Consider the following 11,959-nt stretch of genomic DNA (forward strand, 5'->3'; position numbering starts at 1 on the left):
GGAGGAGGCGCACACCCGCACCAGATCCAGCGAGGATGTGCTCTCGCATTCAGCATCCCCACTACGACGCTCCTGCAACCTCCTTCCTCGTGACGGCGACCTCATAATAGCATGCGCTGGGCGCTGCCCCGACCCTCATGGTGCTCCATGCACATACGACTTCGCCTGAGACGTGCTCCTAAGACATTCAGCCTTTCCTTGCGGTGCTCCATCGACAACGTTCACCTTGGTCAACCGCATACAGGAGGTCACCGTCGCTGCCCATCACCAACGTCAGCTGGCCTAGTAATTCTGCCGTGCACCATTGATGTCTCATAGAAAACAACAGCGCAAGATCTATTCATGCGTCCTCAACACATCCAACACACGCATGTGCAGTTCTTAGTTTTCGTTGAATCTGATGCGTATATGCCAAACCGGTTTTTTTATTATAGATAAATTCCCCTAACTTGCATCCGTGAAAATTGCTATTTTTAAAAATTTAGTTGATAGAAAATGTGTTTTGTGTCTGTATTGAGATAATTTTGACTTCTTAGTTCATTGTTAATTGCTCAATGTGCATTGTATCTCAGGCTTCCGCGTTGGGCTCGATCTCCGGGTTTTTTTGCCAGGCCGGGTTCGGGCTTAAGGGATGAGTTGCCTTCATGCTTCGGGCGAGGCTCGTGCTTGTATTTTGACTTTTGAAGGTCAGGCTTTTGCAAGCCTGACCCGGCCCGACAAATGCCTATATTTACCTAGGTACCTCTATTTCTCGCATGCTGTGAGTGGAGCTTTGCCTTATACACGGGGCACATGGGGCAGCCCAACAACATAGTACTGAGTGTGACGTTTGTTGATTCCGCTGGTTTGCTTTGTTTCTTTTCTCTTTTGGGGTTTTTACTTCTTTTATATTTTAAAATGTTTTAAATATAACTATATTTCATGAATTGCTTTGATTTTTAAAAAATATACTCCATGAACTAAAATTATTCATAAAATGCAAAAATTGTCCGTGCAGTTTTAAAAACTTTATACCATTCAAAAATATGTTCACGTCATTTCATAAATATTCATGACATGTAAAAATTTGTTTGGGTAGTTATATTGAAATGCTCACAAGTTTATAAATATGTTTACTACGAGAATTTATAAATATGTTCATGAATTTACCGTAAAATTTATGAAATGCAAATTTTAGTTTACTTAATTGTTAAAAAGCTTAATACCATTCGAAAAAGTGCTCATGACATTTATAAAATGTTTACACATTTAAATGTACGGTTGTCCTTCGTGGCGTTGAACGTGGCATCACGCATAGACTTTCGCCTACCGCCGGTGCCAAATCAACGACTAATTCTACAAGATCGAGCTGGCCAAGCCCAATCGCACCACATGTTCCCTCGCTGAAAAGGGCAATGGGCGGGCGGCGTGGGCCGGAGTCCACGCCCAACCGTTGCTGCTAGCTGGATGTAGTCGATCGTCTACAAAAGGGAAACGGTTGCCGCGCAAGCACACAACGACGGGCAATTAGGGCTACCACAACCACTGGATGACGAAGGTGCCAACGACCTTGGAGGCCATGCCTATAAGGTCACCATTAGGTACCTCATTTAGTTTAGTTTAGATTTAAATTTCATTATTTGGTTGTAAATACATCAAAATTTACAAACACAAGCATATCATCTTGAGATTTTATGAAATTATTGTAGACGTCCCGTAGTTGACGAAAATGTGCGACACTGAGACTTACCCTGATGTGCCAAGGTCTTTCTAACCATTCAACTACAGACTGGTTCGTGTGTTTTTTCTGATTTAAAAGGTTGATGCATAGTGAAGATGCCCTAGAGTTTTTTGATTTTCTTTGAGGCAAGATGCCCTGGATAGGGGGGTTTGCCCAGAACACGCCCACCGCAATGAAACCTGGGCCGAACCGACAGCGAAGGGCTGCTCATCAGGATGTGATTCGTCGGCTCGTTGCGTGCCCAATTTCCCTAGCCCAGCCTCCACCGCCTATCCACCACCACGTCGACGCTCCCCCAACCCCAAGGCCGCAAACCCTCCCCGTCTCGTCTCCGCAGAGCCATTCTCCCCAAATCGCCCCTCCGCAGAAACGGGAGCAGCGCGGCGGCACCCCTGAACCCTACCTCTCCCCACCATGGCCCTCCCCCGCCGCCTCCTCCCCCTCTTCCTCCGCCGCGGCGGCCGCCTCCCCTCCTCCCCCGCCCCCACCCCCGCCCGCACCCTCTCCACGGCCGCCCTGCCGGCCGACGCCCCCGCCGCGGAGGAGGATGACGACGCCATCACCATCAAGGGCGTGCGCATCTCCGGCCGCCCGCTCTACCTGGACATGCAGGCGACCACGCCCGTCGACCCGCGGGTGCTCGACGCCATGCTCCCCTTCTACCTCTCCCGCTACGGCAACCCGCACTCCCGCACCCACCTCTACGGCTGGGAGTCGGACGCCGCCGTCGAGGAGGCCCGCGCGCGCGTCGCCAGGCTCATCGGCGCCGACCCCAGGGAGATCTTCTTCACCTCGGGCGCCACCGAGTGCAACAACATCGCCGTCAAGGGCGTCATGCACTTCTACCGCGACCGCCGCCGCCACGTCATCACCACCCAGACCGAGCACAAGTGCGTCCTCGACTCCTGCAGGTACCTCCAGCAGGAGGGGTTCGAGGTCACCTACCTCCCCGTTCGCCCCGACGGCCTCATTGACGTCGCGCAGCTCGCCGATGCCATCCGCCCCGACACCGGGCTCGTCTCCGTCATGGCCGTCAACAACGAGATCGGCGTTGTCCAACCGCTCGAGGAGATTGGCCGCATCTGCCGCGAGAAGGGCGTGCCCTTCCACACAGACGCGGCGCAGGCTCTCGGGAAGATCCCAATTGATGTCAACCAGATGGGGATTGGACTCATGTCGCTGTCTGCTCACAAGATTTATGGGCCCAAGGGTGTCGGTGCGCTCTACCTGCGCCGCCGCCCTCGCATTCGCGTGGAGCCACAGATGAGTGGGGGTGGCCAGGAACGTGGCATCCGCAGTGGCACGGTGCCCACGCCAATTGTTGTTGGATTTGGTGCTGCCTGCGAAATTGCAGCCAAAGAGATGGACTACGACGAGAGGCGAGTTAGTGCTCTGCAGCAGCGTCTGCTTGATGGCATCCGTTCCAAGGTTGATGATGTTGTCATCAATGGTAGCATGGAGCACCGGTACGCGGGCAACCTGAACTTGTCATTTGCATATGTCGAGGGCGAGAGCTTGCTGATGGGGCTGAAGGAGGTGGCTGTGTCAAGTGGCAGCGCATGCACCAGTGCTAGTTTGGAGCCTTCCTATGTGCTCCGGGCGCTTGGTGTGGATGAGGACATGGCACACACCTCCATTCGATTTGGCATTGGCCGCTTCACCACCGAGGAAGAGGTCGACAGAGCAACTGAGCTCACTGTCCATCAGGTGCTTAAGCTCCGGGAGATGAGTCCACTCTATGAGATGGCTAAGGCAGGCATCGACATCAAGAGCATCCAGTGGTCGCAGCACTGAGACTCTTATCACAATGCTGTTCGCTGGACTGCTTTAGATGTGCTCGGATGGACACATGCATAGGTATATGGCCTTTAGCTGTTCTTTTTATATCCTGTTTTTTTAAGGGAATATGTACTATACCTGCTAGTGGAAGTGTGTGACCTTGAACACTCGTTGAATCCGGTAGGCCACTGCTGGCTAAGTTTTGAGAATGTTACCGTGTGTGCAATGTTTTCTCAGTAATAAGCTACAATCATTTGTTTGTGGCAGTTTGTTTTCTATGCAAAGTTACTGCAGATTACTTTGAGAACCTGATTAATAGAACATAGTATGCAATGATGGTTAAATTGCAAGGTTAAGTGCAGCAGAACGTGAAATCTTTGGTTGTAGATCCTTTCATTGCCATATTATTTCTACATTGGGATGTTGCAAATTTTGTGCTGATAAAGAAATGGACAAGACAATGTCTTGCTTGAAGGATATCTCTAAATGACAAAAGTTATCTCCAATCTGAACATCTGAAATCAATATGTTGTTCACTTGATGACTTGATGTCTTAGTTTGTTTGCTTTGCAACAAGTCATTGTGAACTTCAAGGGCATGCTTACTTTGCAGACTGATTTTGTAGAGCACCGTACACCAAAATGACCTGATCATATGACAATATGACATTGTAACTGAACTGGATTTCGCCAATATAACTCAAATGTGACATGGTTTTCTGTGTTTTATAGATTTGTCTGTTTATTTGTCCCATTCATCCTTTGTTCTGTATGCTCTTTATGCTTCTGTCTGATTTTTGCATATCCATTTTAGTTCTTCGGTTTCCTTCTCAACTCTTTATTTATTTATTTCAAATTGAGTTTTAGATAGGTACTCCCTCCGTTCCAAAATAGATGACCCAACTTTGTACTAGCTTTGTACTAAAGTTAGTACAAAGTTGAGTCATCTATTTTGGAACGGAGGGAGTAAGTTTATAACTACCAATATCATACTTACTCCCTCCGTCTGGGTTTATTAGGCCACATCTTATTTTGTGCTAAATTTTGATCTGCAAATTTAACTCACAAAATGTATACTATATGTCACAAAAATTATATTGCTGGGAAGCTCTTTCAAATACAAATCCAATGGTGTACTTTTTGTATCATACTAATATCAGTATGAATTCATCAATATACTAAAAATTATATTGCTGGAAAGCCTTACATTATGGGACGAAGGGAGTATATTTTATATATTTTTTGCAATATAGATGATCAAAATCTGACACAAAATACAAGGGGCCTAATAAACCCGGAAGGAGGTAGTACATTCTATGTTCCTTCCAGTCTGGTGTTTTGCTTCTCACATATTATTGCTATTCGCATCAATGAAACTAATCTTAATAATACTAAGAGCATGGCTTCATACTAATTTACCATATGAATTCATCTAGACAAATTCTGTGTGTATATGTTGTTCTCCTGTTCCTTGGGTTGTACTCCCTCCGTCCGGAAATACTCGTCATCAAAATGGATAGAAGGGGATGTATCTAGATGTATTTTAGTTCTAGATACATCTCTTTTTATCCATTTTGATGACAAGTATTTTCGGATGGAGGGAGTATACTTGTGTATTCTCCAATTTTAATCATACTCTTGGTTGTGTTCTTCACCAATGTTCTGGTGCATCCAGTATCCTTATCTCTTTCTGCATCAGCGTTTTCTCTACCTTTGGTACATTTTTGGTGCCGTTTTGTTGTAGAAAATTCTAGGCTTAGCAAGGTAGTACATAATTCTCATGTTCACATATTGTAACTGTTCTTTCAATGATCTACTCCCTCCGTTCCTAAATATAAGTCTTTGTAGAGATTCAACTAGATGGACTACATACGGAGCAAAATGAATGAATCTACACTTAAAATGCATCTATATACATCCGTATATGATTCATAGTGAAATCTTTACGAAGACTTATATTTAGGAACGGAGGGAGTACATCAAAATGGTATGTTCAGAGTATATAACCATGACTTGGCCAGTTGGTCTCGTAACTGGATCAGTGTTGCAGGTATTTCTGCAATACTAAGATCAGTTTTCAGTAGTTATGGTTGTATGGAAGGCATTCTTAAAAAGAAAACTCATGCTTCAGTAATTTCTACTGTTTAGTACTGGGAAGATCTACAGTTGCCATATACTCTGATTCTGTACAACTGTCTAATACAGTACATGGTTGAATTATTTCAGGCACGTTTGGTAGTTGAAGATAGTGTTGGCATCCTAATCATAATGATAGATCTGCGAAGATGATCGATGAGTATTATGTAAGGAGGCATGTTTGGCAGCACTCAAAACAATCTGGCGAGAGTTAGATTTGTTCTCTAGCTGGAATGTATCAAAACACGAAATAATGATATTTGCTGTTGTATCTTTTGAAGGACAGTTTGAACTAGTTACAGCGCTGTGTATGTATTATTGCTGCAGATATGGTTTTGGTATTCTCTCAGTTTGTTATGACAAGAGATATGTACTCTTTGGTTCTGATTTTTTGTTATTCTGGTAACATCTCAATAATCTGGTGGGGGCAACGTTCAACTTGTGTTGTGGGTGGCTTCGAGCTTGAGTTGCCATATCATTTGATCCGTTCCATTCCATTCACTGCATCTATTGTGAATACTAGTAGAAGCCAATAGTTTTCATCTATACTACTCGCATCCAAATGAAACTGTGTAGGCCTAATGAAGTAGTCGTGATTTCAGTTCAGAATAAGTAATGTACGTGGTCGGTGTCTGGAGTATTTAAGGAAAAAAACGAAGGGAATTTGGCAGATGTCCAGTCGAGAGGATCCTTTCTGAAATAGTTTCAGAAATACTGTATTTCAGTTGTGTGGAAATTTCAGAGTAAACCACCTACCCAGGCCACTTATGATGTTATTACTCTGTTTTATGGTCCGTATACAGCACATCGGAATTCTATAACATGAGTAATTTAGCGAATACCAAGCGGGGCTCGTCTGAAGTGCGCTCTAGGGCGCGCGGATTGCATCAGCGTTCACATATTTGGTATTTCTCTCTTTGGGACCTCTGTCTCACTGTTCGTTCCGCAGCTTCTGCTACCCATAGACAATCAGCGTTCATTCCTCTCCGCCGACGAAGATGTGCTGCAGTCCGAACATCAAGCTTGGCAGCAAGATTGTCGCACCTTTTGTCCTAACCAAGGACTGGATATGCTGGCAACTAAATGTCATTGCTCGGCTTGCTCTATACACTGTCAAGGCAGGCCAACCAGGGCATGTGATTTTCCTCAAAAGTAGTATTATTGAACATGTTCATAGAGAAGCTCATGAACTTGCAAGAATGGCCAGATGCCCTGTATTGCTTCGGGATGTAACTGTAGTTACAATCTAATAAAGAGGTCACTATGATTTAAAAACAAGGGCACATCTTTGAAATATCAGTCATTTCCAGTGGTAAGAGACACAAGAGAAGTGAGAATATTGGAGGAAGGACACTGGTATATGAACATGTGCTGTTTCTCCCAAGCACTCAATAGCTTGCTGCCAGTTGCATTAACAGCCAAACTAACTTCTATCAAAAAACTGGACAGCCAAACTTAACAGCTGCTGACTGTATAAATAAGAGAATTACAAGTTGCTCCATGCACTGGAATCATTGTAAACTGTTCCCACTTGCCCCCAACAATAGAGTAGTGCTAGGCGCCCGGTGGTTTTTTCACGACGACACTAGTTAACAACCACCATGTATCAAATTACTACTTGAAAAATGAGACACAGGGTCACAATGAGGTTGGACGTAAAAGGTCGTGTCCAGAGAAATTCCGCCAATAATACGACAAATGTAGCATAATTTTCATTTCAACTTGCCACTGTTGCTTAAACTAAAAGGCTAGATATAAACAGGCACAGAAGAACAGCATACAACTGGGATACAATTGTTGGCATGTCTTCTCTAGAAATCGAACGGTAACCTGAAGCCATGATAGCTACGTTAGGACTACTCTACTGCAAAATAGTACTAAGCACAAAGGATAGTCAACGAAGGGAATGCCAATATAACAGGCTTGGAATAACCAAACATTTCTGTATCACCATTCCATTATCATGCCTAATATACTCTAGTTTACTCTAGCTTTCTTGTGTGAACCAGGTTCGACGATGGTCGGTTTTCCATGCTCTATCTTGAACCTATTCCGCGCTTCCACCAAGAGAGTCGGAAAATTCTGCATCAAATGGAGGTACTCACTTGACGTCGCGACCATCTTGAAATTGTCACCATCAGTGAGGAAATCAAAGCACCTAGCTTTGAGTTTGGGGCAGACATGGGCCTCCGCAAGTTCCAACATTGAAACCAGTGTCCGTCGTGATACCATTGCAACATAGTTTGTCCTCACAGATCTTCTTTAGCCCCTCCACCCCATACCTATCAGCGGCTACAAGCAGATGCTGGTACTGTGCCATGGGGGAAGAAATATCTGTCTTGCCAGCATCAGGAAGCGAACTATGATATATGTAATGGAGCATTGATCTGAAGGTCGAGGCCTCCATGTCATGAATAGTGATAGATGCCATCTTGCTCTCAGCCATCACACCATAGAGCTCAGCTCTGAAGACTGGCGATCGGGTAGCAAGCACGAGGCGATGTGCACTGAAGCTCTCCCACCAACATCGAAGGAAACATCGGTGAGATCTTGTTTATCCCACATCATGGCAAGATCATGACCCAAACTCGGGAGCTCCTGCTTCAGCGATGAAGTTGGAGATGTCCAGTTGATGTCAACAGAGCACAACACCACAAAGTAGTTGTCGACCACACAGTTCGCCTTAACCTTATCTCTCCTTGCTATCAGATTGTAACATCCAATCAACCCAGGGATAGAGCCGCCTATGTTCGTCGGCGTTCCCGTCCCCATGGAAGGCGCTGGTGAGCCGGTCTTGTCAAGTAAAACCATGCGTGCAGACACCTTGGGATCGCCTTCCAGATCGGGGTTAGGCCGCACTGCGATAAGGACTAGGATTTCGGGGCTCGACTGTAGAAGCATGTAAACAGCTTCGCATTTGCACCCAGCAACGACGGTGCTCGCGTGTACATGACGATGATCCTCGGGCGACGAGAGTCTTACCCGGAAATGGAAGATGCGACTGTCTCTTGTTGGGAGTATTTCGCAATCTGATGGGGCCATGATGAACCCTCGAGGATTTGACCTCGATCGATTCTAATGGGGGAACCGGCAGCGATATGCAAATCCGGGAGGCAGCGGCGTCGGCGTCGGCGACTTTACATGGATCTTCGCAGGCTGCTGCCGGCGGGGATTGTGGGTGGCGGCAGGAAGGGAGATGGATCCTCTAACATCATGAAGGGATGTCACGGAGCTACAGCGTAATCTCAGTGCAAAATAAAGAAGGAATGTCACGGACACTGTAGCAAAGATACTGCGCGCAATTACTGTTCATAAAAAATAAAATCTGAAATTAATTTTATTATACCGTAATTTTGTTTGTATGTAATTTTTGTAAATGTATACAGTAGATTTGGAATTTGCAAATTAATTCAAGTCATTTTAGGCTTAATCATATGGATGTGAAGAAGGGATGTTAGGGTACTGTAGCTTCCCTAACATCCCTTCGTGATGTTAGAGGATCTCGTTCCGGCAGGAAGAGGGGTGCGATGGGGACCGGGGAGAGGAACTGAGAGTGGTGGAGTGCGGCTAGGGTTGGGAATGGTGGTATTCGAGCGTTGTGCGGGAGTGGCTGCGTGTTGAGCAGATCTGTCCATACGGGTCGGCCCGGCGCCGCATGGCCCGGCCGTAAAAGGGCCTGGCACGAGACGGGCTGTGTCGACCCTTTTATAAAAAGGGTAAGGCACATTCCATTCATGGGTTCATCACAAGCTTTCTTGAGGATCTAAGGCACATTAACGCACGGGAACCACAACGGACCGGTGTGAAAGCCCCAAGGCCAGCCCAGTGGCAGGCTCCGGCCACGGGATGTGTGAAGATCAATGTAGATGCTGCGGCACCAAGGCATGCTAGGTTTGGGGCCGTGGGGGCGATTTACAGAAGCCCGGATGGAATATTTTTGGGAGCTTCAGCATTGGTTATGAGGCACATCGGGGATCCGGAGACGCTAGAAGCAATGGCGATCAGAGAAGGACTAGCACTTGCGGAGGACCTTTACCAAAGGCGTATTCATGTTGCATCTGATTGCAAGCAGGTAGTCGACTCTCTGAAGAAGGAGGACACTTCTCCATAGGTGCTATTGTGCATGAAATAATAAGCCACTCTTTAGAATTTGATATGTGTAAGGTTAGCCATGAATTTAGAAGCTCAAGTTATGAAGCTCACAACTTAGCGAAGCATGCTCTATCTCTCGGGGATGGACGTCGTGTGTGGCTAGGCCACCCCGAAGATCTTCCCTTCGTCCCTGTAAACATTGTGACAAACTAATAAAAAGCTTCGTGAGTTGTCTCAAAAAAGGGTAAGGATTCTAAAAGAAACTTCAAACCGCCCCTCCTAACAGAAATCAAACTTCGCTCTTTGGATTTTAATTGTAATTTTGTTTTTGAAAGTTGTTCTTCAAACGGTGAAGCTCATAGTTTAGCTAAGCATGCACTCTCTCGATGCGGGGCGCCACGTTTGGTTGGTTAACCCTTACAATCCGAATTGTATCCCACTCCATGTGGATTATGATCAATAAAGCTTAGCTATGCTCTAAAAAAGTATCCCGCATCGATCCATGGACCAGTCTGGACGTCCGTTTTCCTGCAAACCAAAAGCAAGCTAGGGGGCTTGGCGGGAGTTCGGGCATCATCCACGTAGGACTCCGACACCCCTGGCCCACCAAAAAACCCACCCAAAATCCTGCGTCGCCATCCTTCCCTCTTTCTCTGCATCCGTTTTCTTTCCAATCGACGCTGACGCTCTACCATCCCGGTGTTGGGGAACATAGTAATTTCAAAAAAATTCCTACGCACACGCAAGATCATGGTGATGCATAGCAACGAGAGGGGAGAGTATTGTCTACGTACCCTCATAGACTGAAAGCGGAAGCGTTATATCAACGCGGTTAATGTAGTCGTACGTCTTCGTGATCCGACCGATCCAAGCACCGAAACTACGGCACCTCCGAGTTTCAGCACACGTTCATCTCGATGACGATCCCCGGACTCCTATCCAGCAAAGTGTCGGGGAAGAGTTTCGTCAGCATGACGGCGTGGTGACGATCTTGATGTTCAACTGTCGCAGGGCTTCGCCTAAGCACCACTACAATATTATCGAGGATTATGGTGGAAGGGGGCACCGCACACGGCTAAGAAAACGATCACATGGATCAACTTGTGTGTCTATGGGGTGCCCCCTGCCCCCGTATATAAAGGAGTGGAGGAGGGGAGGGCCGGCCCTCTCTATGGAGCGCCCTAGGGGAGTCCTACTCCCACCGGGAGTAGGATTCCTCTTTTCCTAGTCCAACTAGGAGTCCTTCCATGTAGTAGGAGTAGGAGACAAGGAAGGGGAAGAGGGAAGAGAAGGAAGGAGGGGGCGCAGCCCCTCCCCTTAGTCCAATTCGGACTAGGCCTTGGGGGGCGCGCGGCCTGCCTCTCCCTCTCCCCTAAAGCCCAATAAGGCCCATATACTTCTTCCCCCGTATTCCCGTAACTCCCCGGTACTCCAAAAAATACCCGAACCACTCGGAACCTTTCCGATGTCCGAATATAGTCGTCCAATATATCGATCTTTACGTCTCGACCATTTCGAGACTCCTCGTCATGTCCCCGATCTCATCCGGGATTTCGAACTCCTTCGGTACATCAAAACTCATAAACTCATAATATAACTGTCATCGAAACCTTAAGCGTGCGGACCCTACGGGTTCGAGAACAATGTAGACATGACCGAGACACGTCTCCGGTCAATAACCAATAATGGAATCTGGATGCTCATATTGGCTCCCACATATTCTACGAAGATATTTATCGGTCAGACCGCATACAACATACGTTGTTCCCTTTGTCATCGGTATGTTACTTGCCCGAGATTCGATCGTCGGTATCTCAATACCCAGTTCAATCTCGTTACCGGCAAGTCTCTTTACTCATTCCGTAATACATCATCTCGCAACTAACTCATTAGTTGCAATGCTTGCAAAGCTTATGTGATGTGCATTACCGAGAGGGCCCAGAGATACCTCTCCGACAATCGGAGTGACAAATCCTAATCTTGAAATACGCCAACCCAACATGTACCTTTGGAGACACCTGTAGAGCTTCTTTATAATCACCCAGTTACGTTGTGACATTTGGTAGCACACAAAGTGTTCCTCCGGTAAACGGGAGTTGCATAATCTCATAGTCATAGGAACATGTATAAGTCATGAAGAAAGCAATAGCAACATACTAAACGATCGAGTGCTAAGCTAACGGAATGGGTCAAGTCAATCACATCATTCTTCTAATGATGTGATCCCGTTAAT

At 46.4% G+C, this 11,959-nt stretch overlaps 1 protein-coding gene and 1 pseudogene across 1 annotated transcript; one reads left to right on the forward strand and one right to left on the reverse strand.

The window, feature by feature from the left end:
* Positions 1–2,014: 2,014 nt before the first annotated feature.
* LOC119301324 (cysteine desulfurase, mitochondrial-like) lies at positions 2,015–6,072 on the forward strand. The gene is made up of 2 exons (XM_037578279.1): positions 2,015–3,577; positions 5,725–6,072. The coding sequence occupies exon 1, from the start codon at positions 2,135–2,137 to the stop codon at positions 3,512–3,514; it is 1,380 nt and encodes a 459-aa protein (XP_037434176.1). The 5' UTR covers positions 2,015–2,134; the 3' UTR covers positions 3,515–3,577; positions 5,725–6,072.
* A 1,222-nt stretch (positions 6,073–7,294) lies between these two features.
* LOC119297289 lies at positions 7,295–8,839 on the reverse strand (annotated as a pseudogene).
* Positions 8,840–11,959: the final 3,120 nt, after the last annotated feature.

Source organism: Triticum dicoccoides, chromosome 5A, assembly GCF_002162155.2.
Source record: "Triticum dicoccoides isolate Atlit2015 ecotype Zavitan chromosome 5A, WEW_v2.0, whole genome shotgun sequence".
In the NCBI taxonomy this organism is placed as follows: Eukaryota; Viridiplantae; Streptophyta; class Magnoliopsida; order Poales; family Poaceae; genus Triticum; species Triticum dicoccoides.